At 45.0% G+C, this 25033-nt stretch overlaps 1 protein-coding gene across 5 annotated transcripts in view; it reads left to right on the top strand.

Moving 5' to 3' along the window:
* CLASP1 (cytoplasmic linker associated protein 1) overlaps positions 1-25033 on the top strand; it is a 1131138-nt gene that overhangs the window by 1036797 nt on the left and 69308 nt on the right. For all 5 annotated transcript variants that reach the window (XM_069224628.1, XM_069224627.1, XM_069224630.1 and 2 more), the window contains one exon: positions 22132-22260. In XM_069224628.1, coding sequence (XP_069080729.1) covers positions 22132-22260 — 129 coding nt within the window. The remainder of the gene's footprint in view (positions 1-22131; positions 22261-25033) is intronic.

Here is a 25033-nt window from a genome sequence, read left to right as displayed (position 1 = left end):
TCTATTACTGGATCTGTACCGACTCTCAAATTTATAGCGTGCTATTAACTTTAACCCAGTGCCATTACTGCAACTCAACTATCAGCAGTCGGGTGTGACTTCGGCACTTTTATAGAGAACCCCAGCGAATGGAAGAGGTTCACCATAGTCTGGAGGTGGGAGATGACAGCCCGGGATGAACCCACCTTCAACAGCCAGTCATCGAGATAGTGAAAGACTGACACCCTGATCGCCGCAAATGATGTGCAACCACCCCCATCACCTAGAGGAACACCGAGGGGCACTAGTAAGGCGAAACGGAAGGACAGTGAACTGATAGTACCTGTGGCCTACCATGTACTGCAGGTAATGTCTGCGGCGGGGATGTGAAAATAAATGTCCTGCAAGTCCAATGCTACCATACATTCTCCTGGATCCAGGGCTGAAAAGACCTGAGCCAATGTGAGCATTGTAAATTTGTCCTTCTTGAGGAAGAGTTTGAGGTCTCATAGGTCTGAAATATGGTGAAGACCCTTGCCCTGTTTGGGAATCAGAAAGCAGCGGGAATATTAAATATCCCTTTGACTGAAATTGGCATTTGTTTACTTATTTTATAATGTGTAAATGCAATGGTTACAGATCTTAGTTTCAGAACCTTTTGTCAGAAGTATTTATTTCAGTGCTTTTCTTCAGGGTATATTATTTCAGAGTTATGTCATTTACATTGTTAAACAGTTAGTTCAGATGCTTCTGTTTCGCTGACCCCTTGTCACCCCTAACCATCATCAATTCATGTCCCCTAAGAAGCCCTCACTGCAAATAAACTACAGCCATCCCTGCACCCTAAAATCCCTTTCTACCCCTACACCACCGATTGCTCAACCATAAAATCACTCACTACCCCTAAACTTCACCCATTCCTGGACCCTAAAAAACCCTTTCTATGCCTAAACCCTACCCATTCCTGGGTCCTAAAAATCCTCACCGCATGCAAACTCAACCCATCCCTGAATCATAAAAAAAAAAACTGCCTTAAATACAACCCATCCGTGACCTCTAAAACCCCCTTGCCACTTCTAATCTCTGCCCATCTCTGAATCCTAAAGTCCCCTTTTTACATCTAAACCCCATCCATCCCTAAATCCTTAAACGTTTAAAACCCTAAACTCCACCCAATCCTGAAACCTAAAAACTCTTCACCACGACATCTATACCCGGAACTGAACCTTAAAAACACTCAGCAGCCCTAAACTCTGCCAATTCAAGATCCCTAAACACTACACTCATTCCTAAACTCTGAGAACATAAACCCCTTAACTCCACTCATCCGTTAACCCTAAAACCCCTCACCAACAGTAAAATTCCACACATTCATCATACCTAAGAAAGGTTCGGCAACATAAATGCCATCTATTGCTGAAACCTGAAACCCCCTTTCTATGCCTGAACTCCACCCATTCCTGACCAATATAATTCCTCTTCACCCCTAAACATTATCCAGCAAAATAATGCAAGTACCGTTAAGCTAATAGGTATATTATGTGGAGGCAGCTCAAAAGCCACAGAATGTAGGCGCTTTTTAAGACACTGAAAGCCAACAGGATTATTAGGTGCTGTCAGCCCAAGAGCAACAAGAAGACCAACCCCTCAGCGGGCACTTATAAGCCAATTGGAATATTACGTGGAGTAAGAAGCAAGTCACTGGGACTGTGTCAGAAAAGGATAAGATGCTGAGCCTAGCATCGCAAATTGCAGTCCTCTACCTGGTGCACCTACATGTTTATTTTTGTTGGTTTTGACTTACCCAGTGAGGGTTGATGATTTTCTGGATCTTGCATTTAACAATATTTACTTGTACAGTGACCATCTACTTTTGAGTGATGGTGCACTCTAAAAACAAGATTTTCGACTAAATAAAACCAGTAAAACTGTAAAGGTAATGTGCTTTGACATCAGAAGCAAATACAACATTGCCAGATTTTATGCCTAATCTTCAGAGTCAGTCAGATGTTAATTTTTTAATTCTTCCTTGAAATCTGCGCATTGCAAATTCTAGCATGGTAATGTACACTGCTCCTATCAAGATGTGTAGTATTGCACTATTATTAACTTCAAAGATTTGATTGGATCATCAAAAAGAGAATACATGTTCAGTTAATAGGTAAATAAATTAGCTATTGAAATTAAATCTGGAAATGGAGAAAGAGTACCATCTTACTTACATTTACTGGTATCAGATACGCTTCCTGTCACACAAGCCAAAACATTTGGTGTCATAGTTTTTTCCGTCAAATCCATACAGCTGTACAAATCTCATTTACTGTTAGATGGTGCGTAGTGACTGGCTCTTATGGCATGCAACCTTGTGCTTACTGATGTACGTGAATTAATGGAAAAATGAAAACTGAGAAACCACACTGGCGGAAACCAAATCTTGGAGAAACAACTTTTAGGTTAGACAAATTGAAAGAGATTCTAAAAAGTTGAACTTGAAAGGAAACATTTCAAAGGAAAGATGATGTTAAGGAAAAATCCAAAATCGCATTATTAAACTTGGGTGGAGTTTAGGACTAGTTAGGGGTTCTGGAATGGATAATGTTTAGGGGTGAAGAGGAATTATATTGGTCAGGAATGGGTGGAGTTCAGGCATAGAAAGGGGGTTTCAGGTTTCAGCAATAGATGGCATTTATGTTGCCGAACCTTTCTTAGGTATGATGAATGTGTGGAATTTTACTGTTGGTGAGGGGTTTTAGGGTTAACGGATGAGTGGAGTTAAGGGGTTTATGTTCTCAGAGTTTAGGAATGAGTGTAGTGTTTAGGGATCTTGAATTGGCAGAGTTTAGGGCTGCTGAGTGTTTTTAAGGTTCAGTTCCGGGTATAGATGGCGTGGTGAAGAGTTTTTAGGTTTCAGGATTGGGTGGAGTTTAGGGTTTTAAACGTTTAAGGATTTAGGGATGGATGGGGTTTAGATGTAAAAAGGGGACTTTAGGATTCAGAGATGGGCAGAGATTAGAAGTGGCAAGGGGGTTTTAGAGGTCACGGATGGGTTGTATTTAAGGCAGTTTTTTTTTTTTATGATTCAGGGATGGGTTGAGTTTGCATGCGGTGAGGATTTTTAGGACCCAGGAATGGGTGGGGTTTAGGCATAGAAAGGGTTTTTTAGGGTCCAGGAATGGGTGAAGTTTAGGGGTAGTGAGTGATTTTATGGTTGAGCAATCGGTGGTGTAGGGGTAGAAAGGGATTTTAGGGTGCAGGGATGGCTGTAGTTTATTTGCAGTGAGGGCTTCTTAGGGGACATGAATTGATGATGGTTAGGGGTGACAAGGGGTCAGCGAATCAGAAGCATCTGAACTAACTGTTTAACAATGTAAATGACATAACTCTGAAATAATATACCCTGAAGAAAAGCACTGAAATAAATACTTCTGACAAAAGGTTCTGAAACTAAGATCTGTAACCATTGCATTTACACATTATAAAATAAGTAAACAAATGCCAATTTCAGTCAAAGGGATATTTAATATTCCCGCTGCTTTCTGATTCCCAAACAGGGCAAGGGTCTTCACCATATTTCAGACCTATGAGACCTCAAACTCTTCCTCAAGAAGGACAAATTTACAATGCTCACATTGGCTCAGGTCTTTTCAGCCCTGGATCCAGGAGACTGTATGGTAGCATTGGACTTGCAGGACATTTATTTTCACATCCCCGCCGCAGACATTACCTGCAGTACATGGTAGGCCACAGGTACTATCAGTTCACTGTCCTTCCGTTTCGCCTTACTAGCGCCCCTCGGTGTTCCTCTAGGTGATGGGGGTGGTTGCACATCATTTGCGGCGATCAGGGTGTCAGTCTTTCACTATCTCGACGACTGGCTGTTGAAGGTGGGTTCATCCCGGGCTGTCATCTCCCACCTCCAGACTATGGTGAACCTCTTCCATTCGCTGGGGTTCTCTATAAAAGTGCCGAAGTCACACCTGACTCCCTCTCAGATGCTCCCTTTCATCTGAGCTGTTCTGGACATGGTGCACTTTTGGGCTTATCCCCACGAGTGGCAAATCCAGGAAAATCAGGCTGTAGTACTGATGTTTCAGCCTTTATCCTTGATTTTGGTGAAACTAACTCTGAAACTGTCAGGACTCATGGCTTCTTGCATCTTGCAGGTGACACATGTGGGATCTGAAGTTCCAGTGGGCACAGCAAAAGCATTTCTACCCTTCATCAAGAGAAGGCTAGTGCAGAAACACATGGACAACGCCACCGCCATGTAGTACTGCAACAAACTGGGCTGGGGGGGAGGCCGTGGACCCTTTGTAAAGAGGCTCTGTGCAACTGGACACAGGTGGACAGCAGGGCGTTTTTGTGGTGGTTCAACACCTGACGGGCTCTCTGAATGTCAGAGCAGACTAATTCAGCCAAAGATGCCTAGCGGATCGTGACTGGAATCCCCACCCAGAGGAAGTGCAAGGTCTCTTTCAGCAGTGGGGAGAGCCTCGGTTAGATCGGTTTGTCTCCACTGAGAATGCACAGTGTCAAAAATGTTACCCGTTGGAGTTTCCAAGGTGGCTCTCTCTCTGATAAGCTTTTTGCCTCAAGTGGAATTCAGGCCTCCTGTAAGCCTTTCCAGCCTTACCACACTTGCCTGGAGATGTCAAGAAGACCAGGAACGACCAAGCCCTAGTAATCCTGGTGGCTGAAGACTTGGCATGGAGAGTCTGATATCCTGAGCTGCTGAGCATGTATATTGATCCTCCGATCAGACTGCCCCTTCGAGGAGATCATCTGTCACAGCAGCAGGGAAGGGTTCTTCACCCAAACCTGTCCTCTTTCCACCTTCCTGCGTGGAGATTGAGCGGTGGCAGTTGACAGCTTTTCACCTTCTTCCTGAAGTCTGTAATGTCATCTTGGCAGCCAGGTGTCCCTCTTCCAAAACGGTATACACCTGCCATTGGAAGAAATTTGTGACAAAGTGCACAGACAAGTCTGTTGATCTCCCTTCTGCCCCCTCAGTCTGAGGTTTTACTTTTCATTCTTTCTCTTGCCCAACAGGGCTCTGCCTTGGGCACTCTTAAGGGTTATGTATCTCCCATTTTTGCTTTCTTGCAGTTGCCTGATCAACTATCCTTGTTGAAGTCTCCTATTGTACATATGATCCTCAAAGGTCTTACTCATCTATTCCTCCCTTCCCTATTCCTCGTGCCCTAGTGGCATCTTAATTTGATTCTGACCTTTTTGATGTACGCTTCTTTCAATCCCCTCTGCAATTGTCCTCTTTGGTTTCTCACATTAAAAGCAGCCTTCTTTGTGTCAATTACATCTGCCCTCGGAGTGAGTGAGTGAGATGCAGGCCTTATTATCTCAGCCATCGTACCTCTCTATATATCCTGACAAAGTGGTTCTTCACACAAGGGCCTCTTTTCTGACAAAAGTAGTCACACCTTTTCATGTATTCCAGTCAATCACCCTGCCTACTTTTTACGCACCACCACATCCTTCTAAGGAAGATGAGAGACTCCAATGCCTGGACCTAAAAAGACCATTGGTGTTCTACCTTGATCGTACTTGTGAGTTCCTTGTTAAGGACCAACTTTTCGTGAGGTATGTGGGTGCGAATAAAGGTCTGGCGGTGCAAAAGCGAACCGTCTCTTCGTGCGTGCTCCACATCAAGATCTGCTACGCACTGGCCAAAATGCAACCTCCAGAAGGCTTGCGATCTCCTTCCACCAGAGCTAAAGCTGCGACCACTGCATTAGCATGCAGAGTTTGGCCCTGGACAACTGTCGGGTAATAACGTGGGCATCTCTGAACACATTTACCAAACACTGCTTGGACAGTCAGATCCGTAGGGATGGGCACTTAGGCCATTCAGTCCTGCAGGACTTTCTCTTTTGAAATTGGTTCGCAGGTCCACCTCTGGAGACGGTATTGCTCGGGTGTCTTTTCACAGGTAAGGAATATGCAGCTAGAAGTCTCTATCAGCTGGACAAGTTACTTACTTTCTGTAGAGTCTATATCCAGTGGCACATTCCTTACTGACCCACCCATCCTCCCCGCTCTGAGAATGGATATTTCTGGGCAGAGATGTCCTTTTCAGGGCCCAAGTTTGGCATATCAGTGGTCAGTGTTCTTAATAGCTCTGTGCTTCTGGAGTTCAAAGTCATGAAAAGAAACAGATGGTGCACCTGGGTGGCGCCTATACCTTTACTGCAATGTCATTTCTGGTACAGACGACGACAGATGCGTAGCCGTCCGATGACACCAACAAGTGCACAGGGGTGTACTGCTCACGACAAGTCTTCCAGATCCAGTCTGATGCCTGGAGCTGATATAGTCCCTACCGGATAAGGCGTTACCGAAGATGAGTAACTTGCCCTTCCCTTCTGCTCTTGATCATCTTTCTCTTTTTACTCATATTATGAAGCTAAACATAGTTATTAACCAATGGGTGCCTGTAAGATGTTAACATCCACAGAGGAACAACAAGATCAGACATCCCTGCAAACCATTAAAGCAATCATGTGTTTTAAATAGATTTTTAAAATGAAAAAAAAAAACTTTCATGTGGAGCAAAAGATAGTGAAATAGATGTTCCAGAAAATAGATTTTCTGATGAATTCTTGAATGTTGCAAAAAGAGCCCCTTCTGAGCAATACTTCTAACCGCAGATGCTTCGTCTTCTCATTTTCCCCAGATACCACACTAAATCCGGAAAACTCAAAGCAGTGTTCTGCACGCAAGTTGGGAGTGCTTAGCAACTCAGCCTTGACTCTGTTCTGCTGCCATGTGTGCTCATGTCAGTACCTTTCTTTCTGCACCTTTAGTCACAGTTCTGGGGCTCCACATCATTCTTCCTTCAATCTCTGGAGACATTTGCTTCTACAAAAATGTTCCTGTACACAAGGGATGTCACCCCCTAAAATGGCAGGATTGAAGCCTTCTGTAAGGACTGTCACATACAGATATCTATGACAGATCCCCAGTAGTTGGTTCTTGGGTTCATTGCATGACTCCATGGCCTACATTTAAAGACTGGGCTCAGGTGAACCCTCAAGTCGTCCAAGAGCATAAGGTGAAGTTGTTCATGGCAAAAAATCAGAAGTCCTGTTCTAGGTCAAAGCTGAAAGCATGGACCCCCTTCCACTTTCTCCCAAGGTTGTTCCAGAGACAGATCTTCCCCACGCTGGAAGTATTTGGGCAAGTCAAAGAAAAACATAAGAAGTCCATATGGGACTTGGCCCCTTCCAGCTACTCTTCAGAGAAGGCGGAAGGGCATCACCTTGCCTTCCAAGTCTCGCTACTGTTCCACCAAGGAGACAGTTCCATTCCTGACCTGAATGTACCACTAGTTCCATTGTGGATGTTGCAGCAGGTTGGTGACCCGTGAGAGACCATGCTGTGCCTATGTCGTACTGTTGCAGCTTCCTCTGGTGTGCCTTTGGGCCCAAGGATCTGCAGGGACTCCCATTCTGACTACCATCCGCAGGTTTGCCCTCAGCGCTTTCTGGGCCCTTGAACCTGCTTCGAGTTGTGGGCCGACATCTGGACTTCTTCTATGATTTGCACCTATTCCTCTGCATCAGTGACAGCGGCCAACGCCACCAGTGCCGGAGAATGACCTCCAACCATTCGTAATGTCCAACTTGGAGCCAGCACCTGTCTTGACTTTGGCCACTTTCAAATCTTGATGTGTACCGTATCCTTTACTGGATCCATCTGACTCAAACATGGTCTGCCATGCAGTCATACACAGACGTTATACCAACTTTTTGACTTGGACTCTGACCGGACCCAGTCTTATGGAGGCTACTGTGTTGGGGATGGGGAATAGTTTACCTCACCCTGTGATGATGACAACTGGTAGATAGACCTACAGGATGCCAGTTGGCAGGACAGCTCACCCGATAATGGGGTTGCTTACCCCTATTCCAGGATATCAACAGAGGAAAGCACTTCATTGGCTTCAGTGATTCAGAGGACTGCTCAGATCCTTGACCTCCAACTCCCTACTATGGAGGTAAAACTAATGAATTAATAGAGATCCTGCAGCCTGACCAGGCACTGACATATCCTTTTCTTCCCTTTAGTGAATTGTCACTGACACACTGCTGGGCACTTGGTCTAAACCATGTTCTGGTTCTGAAGTCAGCTGACAGGTTGCCCACCACTGTAGTTCGGTTGTAAGAGTCTCTATGTTTTAACACAACATCCACCCCTTGAATGGTGGTATAGGCGTCCACCACTACATTGAACCTTAACACTTTAACACCAAGGACCACTTCTGAATGCTCATCCTAGTCCAGGTTATCTCAGCCTTGGACTCCAGACACTTGTTGATGGCGTTGGCCCTGCAAGGCACTTATTTTCACATCCCCGTCCTGCAGGCCCACATACATCACCTGCAGTTCAAGATCAGTCATCACCACATTGTTTGCCATGCTCTCTGTTGGGCTCACCACTGCCCCTCAGGAGTTCACAAAGGTGATGTCATGATCACTGCCCATTTCAGAGGTCTCGGGTAGTCTTCTCTTTCTTTAACCACTGGCTGGTAAATGCAGGCTTCCCACAGTGGACCACCTCCAGACAACGGTGAACCTCTTATAAACATTAGGGTTCTCATTCAACCTGCTGGAGCTGCACCTGACTCCTTCTCAGAGGCTTCCCTTCATCAACACCACCCTGGATATGGTACACTTTCAAGCCCTTTCTCTGTGCTGAGTATAGGACATTCAGGTTATGAAGTTTCAGCTCTGTCTTGGAGCTCAATGAAGATGACTCTGACTAGCAGGCTTCTTGGCCTACTAGTATCCTGCTTCCGGCTAACCAACCATGTCAGATGGGTCGTGCCCACTTTGCAGTGGGCTGTGAAATATCAGTGCGCCCAGAGTTGACTGTGGTGAATGATGCATTGCTGCTGGGTTGGAGAGGCCAGCTGGCAGAAGTGGAGATCAGAGGTCTGGTCTCCAACGAAGACCTACTGCCACATCAGTTGGCTGGAGTTGTGGGAGGTTTACTAGGCATTAAAGACCTTCCTGCCCTCTATCAAGGGATGGCTGAAACTGGTTCTCACAGACAACACCACCGCCATGTGGTACTGCAACTAGCAGTGTAGGATGGGACCGCGAGTCCTGTGCCAAAAGCTTATACACCTCTAGAGCTGGCTGAATTGTCAGGGGAATTCCCTACTGGTACGCTGCCTGGCCAGATATTTTTATACATCAGGGCGGGTAAACTCAGCCAGGCACATCTATGGATGTTAAATGGCAGTTACACCTGGGTTTGCAAAGGGCATCTTCGGTCAGGGGGAAGAACCGTGGCCCGTTTTCTTTGCCATATGCAGTGTTAGTGGTTTTGTACTCTAGAGATTTCAAGAAGACTCTCTCTTAAAGATGCATTCCAAATAGAGTGGAGCACACTGCTCCTGTGTGCCTCCTTGCCTCTTCTGCCCAGAGCTCTGAAGAAGATCAAGAATGACGGGGCCCAAGTCACTCTAGTTCCTCTCAATTGGGGCAGGAGAGTGTGGTACCCAGAACTTTTTGACTTGAGCATACATCCTGCAGTGGGGCTGCCCTTTGAGAGATCCTCCGGTTGCAACCGTAGGGTAAGGTTATTCACCCAGGCCCGGGCATCTTGAACCCCCATGCGTGGGGATCAAGCAGTGACAGCTGCTCTACTATGATCTTCCTCTCAAGGTCCTTAATGTCATTTGAGCAGCCAGGCATTGCTTAGCCATATTTGTGAATGCAGAGAGATGGGGCGAGTTGGTGGCTTGATGCAGAATCTACCAGTTGAACCTGCTGCTGGCAAACCTGTCAGAAGTGTTGTTTGCTTAGTTTTTGTCCCAGCACAGTCTTGCTCTGGGCACAGTCTACCAATATGGCATTTTTACATTTTCCAGGCCAACCATCCTTATTCAAATCACTGGTTGGGATCCAGTTTTTGGAAGGTTTGCAGCAAATGCTTCCACCTAAGCATTTTGTGGTGCAACAGTGAGTGTTAAATCTGGTTCTCATGTTTCAAATGTGTGCCACTTTCAAACCAATGCGCAGTTGTCCCTTGTGTCTACTTAATCTGAAAACTGTCTTCCTGGCTGTGAGAACATCCTCACGCCAAGTGGATGAAAAAGGGCAAGGTAGTTAGGAAATGGGCCATCTTTTGATGGATAGACTTCTGCATTTAGATATGATTTGCATTGGCCAAGAATCAAACTACGAAATGCATAAGTGCCAAGGCTGTTAACCACTGCGTTGGCTGGCGGAGTGCTCAGAATGGATATTTGTCTGGCCACTGCATGGGCTTCAGTGCATACATTCTCAAAGCACTATTGCCGCAAAAGGCAAGACTCTTGAAATAGGCATTTTGCCCGCTCAGCCCTGCAGGACTTTAAAGTCTGAGCCATTCCCTAGACCCACCATGGGAGGTACTGCTTTGGATCTATTCACAAGTTAAGGAATCTGCATCTAGAAGTATCCATTAGGAGAACAAGTTACGTATCTTCATTTACACTACTTCTGGTGGATACTCTATATAGGCATGTGTTCCTTACTGCCCGCCACGTTATATCCAGTCTATTGTATGCCCCCTGTCTAAAAAGATCCCAATCTAGGAATCTGCACACTGGTTCATTCAGTTTGACAATTTGCTCCACCTAACAGAGTTGAAGTGTTCATGAAAGAAACAGGATGGTACTTATATACTGCTTCATCCATTACACCTGGAATGAAATGGCATTGACGTAGTCATATGACACCACCTAACGGCAGGCAGGAACACTGCTTTGAGTTTTCCAGCTCAATCTGGCAACTGAGGGAAATTCACAAGGTAAAGAATCTGCAGTTAAATTGATTATCTACCAGAAAGAGAGTTTCCATAGGCAAGTAAATTGTTCTCCTGCACGTTAAAGCCTGCAGATATTCTTGCGGACAAAATATTGAAAAATACTTTTCTTAATGTTATGTAAATTCTGCTGTCTGTACTGGATTTGCTTTCTTCTAAATACCACTTCTTCCTTTATCATTCTCGAGGCAAAGTAAATAATAGGTCATTGGGCAGCTATTTCGGTTGTTGGTTTTGTTCCTTTGACGATGGAGATTATTCCTAAGCAGCATGGGTGATCAAGTGATTCAGTTGCATCAGATAAATTCTCCAAGATATTAAATGTTTTCCTTATCCCCTTTACTGTCTTCTTCGCGAACATTCACATCATAAAAAGGTGAATGTAGTTTAACCTAGTGATGTATATACACGGCATAGGCATGAAGCACAAATATCTAAGAAAGTGCCCCTCTAACCTGTGCACAAGGTTTTTGCAAACATTGTATGAAGTGTCTGGAACAGGAGCCTGTAGACACCTTTGCCATGAATGGGTTAACATAGACATTCTGTTTTTGTGAAGTCACGGAGCAATGATTATAATACAAATATAGGGCTACATTGGAGAGGTAAGAAGAGGAGCTTGATGCAAAAGATTTGACTTGATGATAATCAGTCCAAATTAGTGGTACTAATGCATAAACTCTTACCTTTTCTAGAACTACAAAACACTAAGCCATGTATCTGAAGCGTGATAGCTATTGTTGAAAATCGGGTATTTTCAAGTGTGCAGTTAAGTTAAAACATCGTAATGTCTACTCTATATCATTCACCTATTCCAACCAGAGAAATTGTCAGATGAGCAGTCACGCCTTCAAGCGTATTGGGCATCGGAGTGAATGGAACAGCAAGCAGGGGCGTAGCTTCGGTTGAAAAGAGGGGGTATTTAGGGTGTTACACCCCCTAATAAATGTTTATTTAACAAATAGTCTGGTACAGGAGCTTTCGGTTGGGTATGGTAAGGTGTCTGTTGGATTTCACCTGCCATTTTTGAATACTAAAACAGAAACAAACACACGTCTCCATTTTCAAGGTATTAAAACATGGTTATTTTTCAGTATACTGTGTTTTATGTACCCCCTCACAATCCACTCTCCTTTCCTCATGCCCGCGTTATTGTCAGAAAATCTGAAGGTCACACCCATTTGCTGACCAAACTACGCTCCTGCCAATAAGCAACTATAGATAGTTTTTTGCATATCTGAGGTTATTTTTTTCACTTGTGCAAATGTTTGATTTCAGTTCTGCTGTCTTTGTGTACACCAGGACCTGTGCCTGAGTGGAGTTGTTGGAATCTCTTTTTATCTTCATCAAGTTGCAAAGTTTGTGGACTTTGTACATCTATCTTAGAGTGTGGCAGAGTTTCCAGAGGAAGCAAATTTTAGTTGTGGAAACACCTCTTTTGCAGCAGTAGTCTTATCTATTATCGAGGCTGTTAAAGCTAGAGAGGCTATAGAAAAATAGAACTTCCTGAATAGGAAGGAAGCTAAGTTGTACAAGTTTGCACATCTCCAATTTCAACACATGGGTGTGCAAGCTTCTATTTGCTTTGTTAAGACATTAAAAGTTGCGAAGCCTGACAAATCAGTAAATTCTATGCACACTCCAGGCAGCCTGTGACAGGAAGAGAGTGGAATGAAGGTAGTTCACACGAAGATATTATATAGGAAAAGCATGTTTTCCCTGTATTCATAGTGGCACAGCATTCGGCTGTTGCTCTTAAATACCAAATGATTACTTTAAAGAACTCCAGACAGCCACGTATTCTGAAGTGTGTGCTGAACACAAATTGTTTGTTTAATACATGGAAATACTGTGACCTTTTCAATGTCTTCAGCCTGTCCATCCTTTTTAAAATCTTTTTATTTTAATTTTAACACATACATTTTGGAAAACAGTACAGTCAGGAGCCAACTGCATCAGCAGTCTCACAACACCATGCGAGAAATATTTCTCACAGCAAAATCCAAAGATTAAAAACCTTGAACAGTCTGTGTTGCAGTGATCTAAAATCAATATTGTGCACATGATATGACGCAATGTTCTCAATCAATCATTCTGGCTACATATGCCACGCTCCACCTCTGGACTCTCCTCCAGTGACCCAAGTCCATACTATGTTCTCCACCATCCCCAGATTTTGTTGAACTTACGTGGGTCGCGTCTGCTGCGATATGTCACTCTTTCCGCTGCCATGTACATATCCATTCTCCATCTCCATTCCTATGTGGAAGGTAGTTCTGGCACCCCCGGTTAATTGGCCACTTTCGTCTTGGCCACTAAGAGTCCCAAAATAAAAAAACAAGTTTTGGTGTCTGGCTTATTGTTATTTATAGTTCTATATCTAGCCAAAGCAGCACCTCTGTTCTATTTGTCTTAACAGCATACAACCCTCCAGAAGAGTGTACCCCCAAGTCCTTCTGCCCTCCAGGCATATTGATTACTGGGCATAGCATGGGAACTGGGACGGATGTAACTGGTATTCCTCCTGTATCATGGAAAGGGACATAATATCCCCATCTTTGCTGATGTTACCACCTTAGAGATACCTATGGTTGCCACACCCCAAAACTCGACAATTCTGCAATTCCTCACAGCCAAGTCCCTTTCCAGAGGGGCGTTTCCCGGATTATTTTATGGGCCCATCTTAGTGTCTCTGTTGCGTTGGTCCAGGCTCTCAAAGCTATCTGTGTTACTGGCAGGAGCCTCTGGATTCACTCCCCTCCATACATGTAGTGCCTGTGTGTTCTGTGCTCCAGCAGGGATCTCTCTAGCCTAAATGTTGGCTGATCCTGCTGGACGTAAATCCAGTTTTTAGCAAACAGATGTGTTGCCCAGTAATAACCTTCTACGTCTCGCAGTGCCAGACCCCCGTTATTCTGATTCCGTTGTATTGTTTTAAGTGAGATCCATTGATGTCTTCCATCCCACAGCAGAGCTGTCATCTCTCTGTTTGCCTTAGTGAATAATGTAGAGGGAAGTAATATGTATTTTGAAGAACATACAGAGTTTGGACGGTGTGATCATTTAGAATATTGCTGCTCATCCAATCAAGAGATAGGCAAGCCTCTCCATCTACCAGCATCAGTCTGGAAATCAAGCAACACCCGTCCTGGCAGAGACATAGGTCTTTTTGCAATGTCATGAATATCCCTAGGTATTTAAACCCTTCCTCAGATTATCAAAGCGCGAAGGGCAGTGGCAGAGGTTCTTGTGTCTTCGGGGGGTGTATAGCACAGAGTTATCCCAGTTTATCCTGTAGCCTGAATGGGCACCATAGTCCCAAGGAGTCGGAAGAGCGTTGGGATAGTGTTTTTTGGGTCAGTGATGTATAGGAGAATATCATCGGTGTATAAAGGTGTTATCTCCAAAGTTTTGTCTTCAGCTTCCACTCAGACTCTCCCAACCACCGGATGTTGTATGTTGCATGCCAGGGATTCTAACGTCAAGGCGAAAAGAAGCAGGGATAGGGGACAACCCTGTCTGGTTCCCCTACCAGTCAGAAATGTTGCAGACATCGTCCTGTTAACTTTCACTACTTCCACTGGGTTCCGATATAGGACCGCTACCCACTTCCTGAACTTAGGGCCAAAACCAAAGTTCAGTAATGTCTGTTCTAGGAAGGGCCAAAGCCAAATTTCAGTATTGTCTGTTCTAAGAAGGGCCAATGCAATGAGTCAAAACACTTTTTTGGTGCCTAGGTTTAAAAAGACACGAGGAGCCAATCGTATATGAACTACGCGAAGCCATTTATGGCTGTGTCGCAGATTGAGTCGTGTGGAGCTGCCATGCATAAAGCCAGACTGGTCTTGATGAATCAAGGGGACAACGACCTGTACCAGCCGGTTGGCAAGGACAGTGGGCAACAGTTTGGTTTCCGCATTAAGCAAAGAAATTGGACAATAAGAGTTGCACATATTTCTAGGTTTCCAGTTCCTTGAGAAGGAGAACTATGCTGGCCCTCTTAAGATTTGGGGCGAGTTTTCCTGATTCCTTTGCCTCTTGTAACATGCTCAGTAGGTGAGCCCAAGGAGGTTTGTGTATCTCTTTTAGAATTTGGCAGGAATGCCATTAGGTCCTGGTGCTTTCCCAGGTCTTAGTTTTATGATGGCAGTCTGTATCTTTGTTAACATTAGGTCCCTTTCAGGGAGATGCTGGGCCTCTAATACCAGTACCAGGGTGGGGATTTCCGCCAGATAGTGTCCTATGGTTTCTGCCGTATGGAGTGACCTAGCCTTGCAGAACTCCCCAAAGTAGTGGGCAAACTCGCTGACTGTGAGTTCTTATGTTCCTCCGTTTAGGCCAAGAATACTGTGTAGCCAGTGGACCTGTTGCTCCCTTTTTCTTAATCACGCCAGCAACCGTCCAACTTTGTCCCCTGTCTTGTAGAGGTGGTGGAAAGTGGCTGTTGTCTGCTTTTTGGCCCCTTCATGTGCCAGGTCCTTGTATTAAGCCTGCAAGGAAGAAACCTGTCTGTGGGTCAGGGGGTTGAATCCGTCCCAGGTGGGCTTCCTAGTTGCATGATCTGGGTCTCCAGATCCTCCAGGTCCTTAGTCTTGTGCCTTTTCTTCTAAGCTATTTGGTTTTGGGCCCGAACTGTCTTGAATGCTTCCCACAGTATGATTTTGGAATCTACAGAGTTATTGTTTTCTGTAAAGCATAGATCTGATAGAGACTTCTAGTTGCAGATTCCTTACCTTCATGTGTTGTAGGTCGACTCCGTGGGCATTTTTGCTTTGTGGTCGCCGTAATGATGTTGCTGCCGTATAAAGGTGCCACCCAGGCGCACTGACGTAATTTCCTTTCTTTCTTCTCCAGCCTACGTGCAGATCTGGAGATAAGCTACCCATAGTTTGACTAAATGCGACGCTTTTGCTGATTTGTTTTGGATGCATCAAGGGATCCGGTAAAAGACCGGATTCAAGCCATGTGACTCCTGTCACCGAATGATGTCGGTGACGGATCCACAGCTCATCTGCCTCAGTTGTCTGGAGCATGATCATGATACAAAGTCCTGCTCTGAGTATCAAGCCATGAACCCAAAACCTTTGAGGGAGCAGTCCCTAAAGCGCATGGCAGCACGGCACTCGACTCTGTCTCGTTCTCGATCTCGTTCAAGAAGAAGGTCAGGAGACAGGTCGCAGAGTCATCACCACTCTTCCTCGTTCAAGTCATCTGGACATTTGGGTCGCAAGAAGAAGTCTAAGAAGGGCCAATATTCTTCGACTTAGCACCGTCGCTCGGACGACCTGACGAGAGAAGAGCATCGACACGTTAGGCCTCTGTCTTGTGAGCCTCCATCTTGGTCCACTCCGAGCCTCCCTGAATTTCTGGGAGCTAGTGCCACCCCTGCCCAACTCAAGGAATTTTATGAGGCAATGCACCACATATTTGGGCAGACCAACCAACCCTGTGCGCCTTCGGGCCCAGGGGCTGAGTGAAGGCCCCCCTGGGGTCCAAGTCGACAGCTTCGAACCTTGTCTTCGGAGGGCACGAAAGTGATAGTAGTGGTTGCAGGTCATCTACACAGGTTAGGGGTTCCAGTCTTCCCCTACCTTGACGACTGGCTGTTGAAGGCAGACACGCCCCAGAAAGTTGTCTCCCACCTCCACACTCCTGCATTTACTGGGGTTCACTATAAAAGTGCCTGAAGTCACACCTGACTCCCTCTCAAACGCTCACTTTCATGGGAGCTATTCTGGACACAGTGCAGTTTCGGTCTTATCCTCCCGAAAAGCGAGTACAGGATATTCGGGCTGTGATCCTGATGTTTCAGCCTCCATCCTGGATTTTGGTGAGAATGAGCTAGAGGCTGCTGGGCCTCCTAGCCTCCTGCATCCTGCTGGTCCAGCATGCCAGATGGCATATGCGGGCTCTGCTATAGGACCTGAAGTTTCAGTAGGCAAAGCATCAGGAAAAACTCTCTACATGGTTCAGATTTCAGAGGGAATGTCGAAAGACCTGCAGTGGTGGTTGTCGAGTCAAGATTGGGTCAGTGGCAAATCCCTCTCCCTTCCCCAACCAGATCTCACAGTAATGACAGATGCGTCACTCCTGGGATGGTGCGGCCACATGGGAGAGGCAGAGATCAGAGGCCTCTGATCTCCGGCAGAGTCTGGGCTCCACATCAACCTTTTGGAGCTCTGGGCGATCTGACTTGCATTGAAAGCATTCCTTCCCTCTCTCAAAAGGAAAGTGGTGCAGGTTTCACCGACAACCATGTGGTACTGCAACAAGCAGGGCAGAGTGGGGTTGTACGCTCTTCGTCTCCGGACATGGCTGGAACGCCAGGACATTTCACTGGTTGTTCAACATCTGGCGGGCTCTCTGAAAGTCAGAGCAGATGAACTCAGTCGTCGATGCATAGTCGATCACAAATGGCATCTCCATCTGGAGGTGGTGCAAGGTCTCCTTCAGCAGGGGGGAGAGCTTGGTTAGATCTGTTCGCCTCTGCAGATAACGAGTAATGTCAGCTGTTTTGCGTACTGGAGTTTCCAAGGTGGCATTTGCTTGGCAAAGCTTTTCGTCACAATCGGAACTCAGGCCTCCTGTATGCCTTTCCACCAATACCACTTCTGCCCAGAGTTCTGAAGAAGATCAGGCAAGACCGGGCCCAGTAATCCTGGTGGCTTTGGACTGGGCATGAAGAGTCTAGTATCTCGAGTTATTGAGCATGGCCATCGATAATCAGATCAGAATTCCCCTTCGAGAGGATCTTCTGTCGCAACAGCAGGGGACAGTCATTCACTCAAACCTGTCCCGTATCAGCCTCCTTGTGTGGAGATAGAGCAGCGGCAGTTGACGGCTTTTGACCTTCTGCCGGAAGTCTGTAATGTTATCTTGCTAGCCAGGTGTCCCTCCACCAAAACGGTATACGTCTGTCGTTGGAACTAATTATGGCATGGTGTATCAACAAGTCTGTCGACCCCCCCCCCCTCTCTGCACCTCTTTCAGAGGTTCTCTCCTTTATTCTCTCTCTTGCCCAGCAGCCTTGAGGGATATCTGTCTGCTAGCTCTGCTTTTTTAAGACTACCAGACCAACCTTCTTTGTTCGAATCTCCCATTGTTGGGAGGTTTCTCAAAGGACTCACACATATGTTTCCCCCTATCCCGTTCATAATGCCATTGTGGGATTTGATCTTGGTACCTCATGAGTGCTCCTTTCGAGCCGTTCCACAACTGCCCTCCTCGGTTCTTGACCCTTGAAACTGCCTTCTTGATTGCTATCATTTCTCCCCGCTGAGTGAGTGAGCTCCAGGCTTTCTCTTCAAAGCCACCGTTCCTAGCAGTACATCCTGACAAGGTGGTCCTTTGTACCAGGGCTTCCTTCCTTCCCTTAGTGGTGACACCTTTTTATGTAGGCCAATCAATCACCTTGCCTACTTTTTTGTACCCCCACATTCCTCTCACGAGGAGGAGAAACTCCACGGCCTAGATCCAAAAGAGCGTTAGCATTCTACCTAAATCGTACAATAGATTTCCAGGTGGATGATCAACTCTGTGTGTTATTTGGGTGCGATGAAAGGAACGGCAGGCGGCCCAGGATTTTTTGTCATTCATATCACTGTAGTGCCGCCATCAGTCCCAACACAGTGTCGTCCGAACGGGCGACCTCCTGTCTGCATTCAAGAGTATCAGTGGCCACTGCCAGAGAGTAAGGTTCAGATCCAGTATCCTGCTTATCTTCTGTGTCACTGTGAGAGGAGTGCCCCTGCATATTTTCCTTTCTGCCCTTTTTTGTCTCTGTGGGCCAATCGCCTTTTGACTCTCAAGTAACATCATGTCGTCCTAGCATAGTCTTCTCTCGCCATGAGGTGCCGTTCCCCTTCAGAGCTTGGCGCTGACCACTCCTAGTTTGCAGTCTGTCCTTGGGCTGGGCTCCCTCCTCTGTGTAGGGGTGTGAACCAGATTCTCCTTCACTTGTCTTTGCCAGTCTGAATCGCTCCTCCAACCAAGCCCACAGCTTTTCCGGGGACTGAATAAAGAAAGACGTTCCTTGAAACAGGGTTTTCAATTTGGCTGGAAATAGAAGCACGTATTGTGAGTGGAGTCCTCTCAGTCTGGCCTTGACTGAATCAAAAATGTGCTGCTTCTTCTGAACCTCTCTGAAGTAATCAGGGAATATAACAATTCTTGAATTTTTATGTCCCACCTCTCCCATTTTACGCACCTCTGAGAGGATCATGTGCCTGTCTTGGTAGTTCAGAAAAAGTATGGTCACTTTCTTGGGGAGGTCCCAGGTGGGCGTTTACATCCCAGTGCGCAGTGCACCCTTTCTATAATAAAGCAGGGGGAGAACTAGTCCTGACGAAGGATACTCATTAACTATTTATCTAGAAATCGTTCTATATCAGGGCCCTCTGCCCCTTCAGGAAACACTACAAACCCCAGATTGTTACATCAGGCGCGATTTTTGGCGTTTTCCAGTCTCTACATCACTTCCTTCATGAAGGCCCAAGTCTGTAACCTCCTTGCGAAGGCCTGTGACTGTGTCCTCCAGCTCTGAGATCCTTTGTTCTGCTGAGCAGACCTTCTCTACCACATAGCAGAGGTCCTGGCATAGAAGTGATACTTCAGAACGAACTTCACCCCCCCTACCCTCCAGGGCCTCTTAGGATGATTGCATGGCCAGGAGAAGGGAGGCATTATTAGGCAAACCTGGCAGCGCTACTTCACTACCCTGGTGTGACGGCCATTCTCCCTTGACCCTGGGGGTTTGGGTTCCTTGTCCTTAGACAACTGTCCAGCACCTGCATCTTCTGCAGTGTGAACTCGTGTGGGAGAGTGTTTGTGTAGGTGTGTATGGGCCATGTCAGTGACTTCAGATCATCAATTATGGTCAATTTCTGTTCAGTGTGCTGCATGCCAGTGGTCAGGAAGAAGAGGGGCGGCAAGAGAGTCCCAGATTTCAGTCATTCAGGTTTTAAAGTTATTCTGCCCAGCTGCTTTCACCACTTGGGAAGGTGGGCCGAGGACCCAGAATATGCAGCCTGACTCAATAGTCCCGGAGGATGTACTGTAGTCCCAGGGGTAGCTGAGATGATCCAGAAGGTTCTCAAACATGAGGAACAGTCCCCATTCTATGCAACTCGCAGCACAACTCACCTCCTGTCTATTGTCCCCAAACCTGAAAAGGGGGTGGGGTGGGGTAAATGTGTCCTATGGCAGTTCAGCCTTGGATTGTCTTCCCTGGCGTATCACCTGCCACACATATCACTGCGGGGCCTCACTCAGTTCAGTCTTCTCTGCCACTGCTCCTCCCATTGCCTCTTTATCTCCAGATAATATTTTAGCACCCATTTCTTCTGCATTGCCAGTCTGAGTTTGGGGGAGTGGATCCCACCGGTCGGGGTCTCTGGGTCCACAGACGTCTTGTTAACTGTCTTGCATTCCATCAGCGGCCCAGTTTAGGCTGCAGTGCATTTATAGCAGCTCTACAACATGTGGCTCTTGGTCCCCCTCACCATCCAGCAGCATCCCTCATCTCAGTGGCATTTATTATGATGCAGCTGTTCCACAGCGCATGCATTGGCAAGGATGTTTAAGATTTTACAGAGGGCCAGGCATGGAGCTCATTTAGGCAGCATTCGACCTGCATGACATTTGTTTTGCCACGCCCTCCAGCCTGTCCATCTTAGTCCATTAATAACACACAACTAATCACATCATAATCTAGACTATATTTAGGCTTTTCCTCTATCAGTAGGTGGATGATCCAAAAATGCTTCTTCCCTCATTGCTGTTAAATATTCTGTGGTCATGTTGGAAACGATCCTTGCTGCTTGTTGCTGTTAATCTGCTAGTTCGAGCCTTTCAAAATCTATCAACATGTAGTGAAAAAATACAATTTTACTTGTTAGCTACAATTATCTGACTTTGCTTGATTTCTCTGCATTTTTTCTTAAGCATGCTGCTTTAGTGTTTAGGGCCAGTTCGTGTCCGAGCTTTACCTCGTCTTTGGTGCTTAAAAGTCAGAGATTTGCAAACTCTATGATAAAATCTCTGCATTAGAAATGTGAAATCCACGCGGACATTGCTTTTACTCTGACCATGTGAAGAATGACTGCTACGTTAGTCATTGGCATCAGAGATTTACATTCAGGGTCTGTGTTAAGGATAGGGCACAGCATTTCTTTGCCCCACAGTTCACTTTTAAGTACAAAGACAAGGTGGGAGAAGACAGAAGACAGGAGAAGACAGAAGGCAGCAGAAGACGAAAGAAGACAAAAGACGCAAGAAGACAGAAGGCATGAGAAGACAGAAGGCGTGAGAAAAGAGAAGACGGCAAAAAACAGATGGCAGCAGAAGACCGAAGGTGTGAGAATACAGAAGTCGTCAGAAGACAGCATGCGGTAACAAAGACAACGAGACAGAAGATGGTATGCAGAAAGAAAAAAGAAGACAAACAGCAACAAAGAAAGAAGATGGAGAAGAAGACATCAGCGAAGAAAGAAGACGGCATGCAAAAAGAAAAAAAGAACTAACTTTAGCATCGCAGCCAGAGGAAGGGCACTGGCCAGTGTCCAATAGGAAGTGAACGGAAGGAGTACTTGGTCCACAGGCAACTCAACAGCAAGAACGATGAAGAAGATGACGACAGGAAGTGACGTGAAGACAACGTGCTGGTCAGTCCGAAGCAGGTAAATCAGAGTGACGTTGGAGTAACCCAGTGGTAAGTTCAGGTAAGTAAGGAGCTGGTTTCAAGACCCTTTTTTTTTTTTTTTAACTAACAAAAGATTTTGCAAGCATGCGCAAAAGCGCATGTGCAGGCGAAACCTAAAAAGCTCTGGCATAACCAATAAGTCTACTCTGGCAAGCCCAAAAGCAAGACCCGTTGCCTTTGCCAGTGTGCCTTTTTCATTTCAGATTCAAATGTGACACCAGCTCATATATGTGATTGAACTCGAAGTAGCTCGTGTTCAATTACTTTCAAAAGGAACATTAGCTTTGACAAGAATGGATTTGAATTGGACACTTTAGCATGAGTTTTGTTTTCTTGAACAATCTCTTTACGCTAAAACACAATCTAATGTAGATTTTTATTGTCTTTGTATATGCTGTGCATGGCTGCACCTAATATATAGTAACACTGCCTTCATTAGAAGTGGCCTTGTCTGGTTTTACTCAGTTAATTTTGCTGCTAAAGTCCACTGAATGTAAATAATACTTACATATTATTTTCTATTGCCAAGATGAGGTGTGAGGTTTGGTATGTATAGAAACTTTAATAAACTCCTACTTCTGCCAAGTAATTATTTCTCTTTTTCTGCTTGTGTATGACAGCACTCAATCCGAGCCTTGGCTTTACGGGTACTAAGAGAAATTCTGAAGAACCAGCCAGCAAGGTTTAAAAATTATGCAGAGCTGACTATCATGAAAACCCTGGAGGCACACAAGGACTCCCATAAAGAGGTACCTAAATGATATGATTAGTTTTCACTTTGACGTATTGTGCCATGAATCTAACATGGTCGTAATGTAACAAGCATATGTTTGTAAGATCGCACGAAGGCTGACTCCTCACGCGAGGGCTAGGGATCATGTAACACTATCTGCCCCTCACATGCAAGCAGAAACAGTCTAAACAAAAGAAAGATGCATCTTAAATTGTGTTCTGTAACAACATGTTGCATTATAACATAAATATTCTTCAAGTGACCCTTCAATAGTACGAAAGGTACTGGTACTGCTCTGGAATGTCCCTTTCAGTGCAATCACTTATTGATGTATTGTTTGATGACTACCATTTTGCACTGCCAAACAAACCAATTTGTTCCTAATGTGTATATTGTAGCTCACATTGGCCCAGTGTCATCATTCTGCTGCCCTACTGAGAACTGTTCCTTCGTTTTTGAGGCCTGGATTAATTTTGCACTTGAAGGTTTCTGTTTTGCTAGTGTTATTCTTGGTACCCAGCTCTTTTCATCTGCGAGCAGGGCCTCGTGACAAAGTATAATAATTACTGTTAAGGGCATACATTAGAAAAGTATACATGGGCTGCTGAAGAAATCAAACATTGACCAAGTCACAAGAGTGTCGAAGTGGTTACTGTTATGCATCAGGCATGACAAGCAACATTCTTTGTGTTTCATTTCATCTTAATCAGTGAAAACAGAAAAGCTTTGTACTCCGAACATGGTGCTTACCAAGAATTTTGTATGTCTGACAGTGGCGTATCTGGCATGTTTGCCCTACTGTCTCCTTGGCGAGAGCACAACTTTCAACCTTGGGAATTCCTGCTTTGACAAAGCATGTGTTAACTGAGCAAGGCCAATCTTTTCCCATTGTCGTATAATGTGAAAGCATCGTCTAAACACTCAAGTAAGACCCCACGTGTGCTGGTGCCTGAAGCGTGCAAGTGTTCTATTTTGTTGTCCATACAATTAGACATAGTTAGAAAATACTTGAAAACAAGAATAATGTGAACATTGGGTAAATGCCTTATTTTGATGAGCTGCACACCAGTATGATAAAATCTTTGGTAGATCACAGGGTACTGTGTTTTGCATTAAAAAGAAGAATGCAAGATATTTTGTGGAACATCTCACATCAAGAAATTGTTTCTTCACTAGTGAGTTTTGGGGATAGCAAACACGTACCCATGTGCTGTCACAGTTCTGTTTGTCTTTTTAGGTCGTGCATTCAAGCACTCTGGCCTGTTATCTATCCGTGTGCTTTTAACCATGCCCACCGCACACACATCGCTATTAGTTGTTAATGGGCTTGCCTTTCAAAATCCTTTGTCAACATTGGTAAATGCTTTACGTTTGTCCCTGCTTGGGGCAGTTTTGTTACCACTTTGGCCATCGACCCTGTTACATGCATAATTGCACGTTTGCCGATACGTTTGACTGCTGGCAAACAGATTTTTCCTTTTGAGTCTCTCCTTCGCTCTCATGGCGGCCATGGCGCTTTGAATCAGCTTGCTTATGTTAACTGTTTTACTTTTCATTTTCAATTTTTGGCAAGGAAAGTTCAGTTAGGAATTCGCAACACTAATAGATCTAACTTGAACAAACACGAGACTCATTGCATTGCAAATGCTTGTTTTCTGTCTTTCAAGGATTTGAGCGCTGTAGTGGTGGTGAACTTTCGCCCGGCTTGGTTGATTGGTTATGTCTGCCATATACCCCAAACTCATGTACATTCTTGCAACCCCCATAAAATGCATCCTTTCCTCCCACCCTGCGTTTATTGGTATGCCGAGAACATGGGTCCATTGGTGCCTTAGGAAACGGATCTGTGTGTGACAAGATGTGAATAGCCACCTCCTTCTCTGTAGTCTGGTAGACCACCCACCACCTGACTGGTCTTTTGTCCTGGCTGAAGCTACCATGACTTCTTCTAAGATTAAAAAATAAGGATCACTTTGGAGATAAATTTGTAATATAAACCTACCTATAGTTATCAATTCTGTTATTTTATTGGACCGGACAAGTTATTTAGCTCAAACCATTACTACAAAGTGATACTACATCATGCCTTGATAAGCATATAGAAAGCAGTACCAGTAGTATATGTTGCATTACATTCAAAATATTTTAATAATATGTTCTACTAAAACACTATTGCACTTTTTCAAAAGTCCAAGTCACACTCTACTCCTTGTTACATTCTATTGCAGGGTGTCCACATTCTCCTTTTATTATGTAGTCCAACCTGTAGTTAACATGGCCACACAATATGTGTTATATCTGTACCCTAGTTCAATATCCTCCAGCAAAATGTATTTTGTCGCTTTATCAGTAGGTTGTGTGCTCCTTTTGTTGAATGTGAACATGTTTTACCGTCTAGATTCTGGCCTCATCAGGACTACAACAAAGTCAAGTGTCCATCCATACAGTTCAATAAGAATTAAAGAATAATAAATCAATTAAAAACTTTTTTCCTACAGAACCCTTGCCAAGGGATCTACAGAGCTAATTTTATCTTAAAATAATAAGTTAATTATATATGAGTTGGACCTGCGCACTCCACCCAAAATCTCATACCATCACACCAACTGATCTTTTCTCAGAACAGAGGCAAAACCCTCTGTTCTAAGGTAATTGGATTTTGGCTCTGCTTCTGACAAGGGCAGGCAACTCAAGCATCTCCAGCCATAGCATGCTTCCTAAGAGAAGGCTTGAAGGAACAATGATATCACGTCTGGAGCTATCTCAAAGCCACTAGTAATTTGTAGATC

The sequence above is a fragment of the Pleurodeles waltl genome, chromosome 3_1 (assembly GCF_031143425.1).
Source record: "Pleurodeles waltl isolate 20211129_DDA chromosome 3_1, aPleWal1.hap1.20221129, whole genome shotgun sequence".
NCBI lineage: Eukaryota > Metazoa > Chordata > Amphibia > Caudata > Salamandridae > Pleurodeles > Pleurodeles waltl.
The sequence above is the reverse complement of the archived record's forward strand: the minus strand, read 5'-3'. Positions and strand labels throughout refer to the sequence as shown.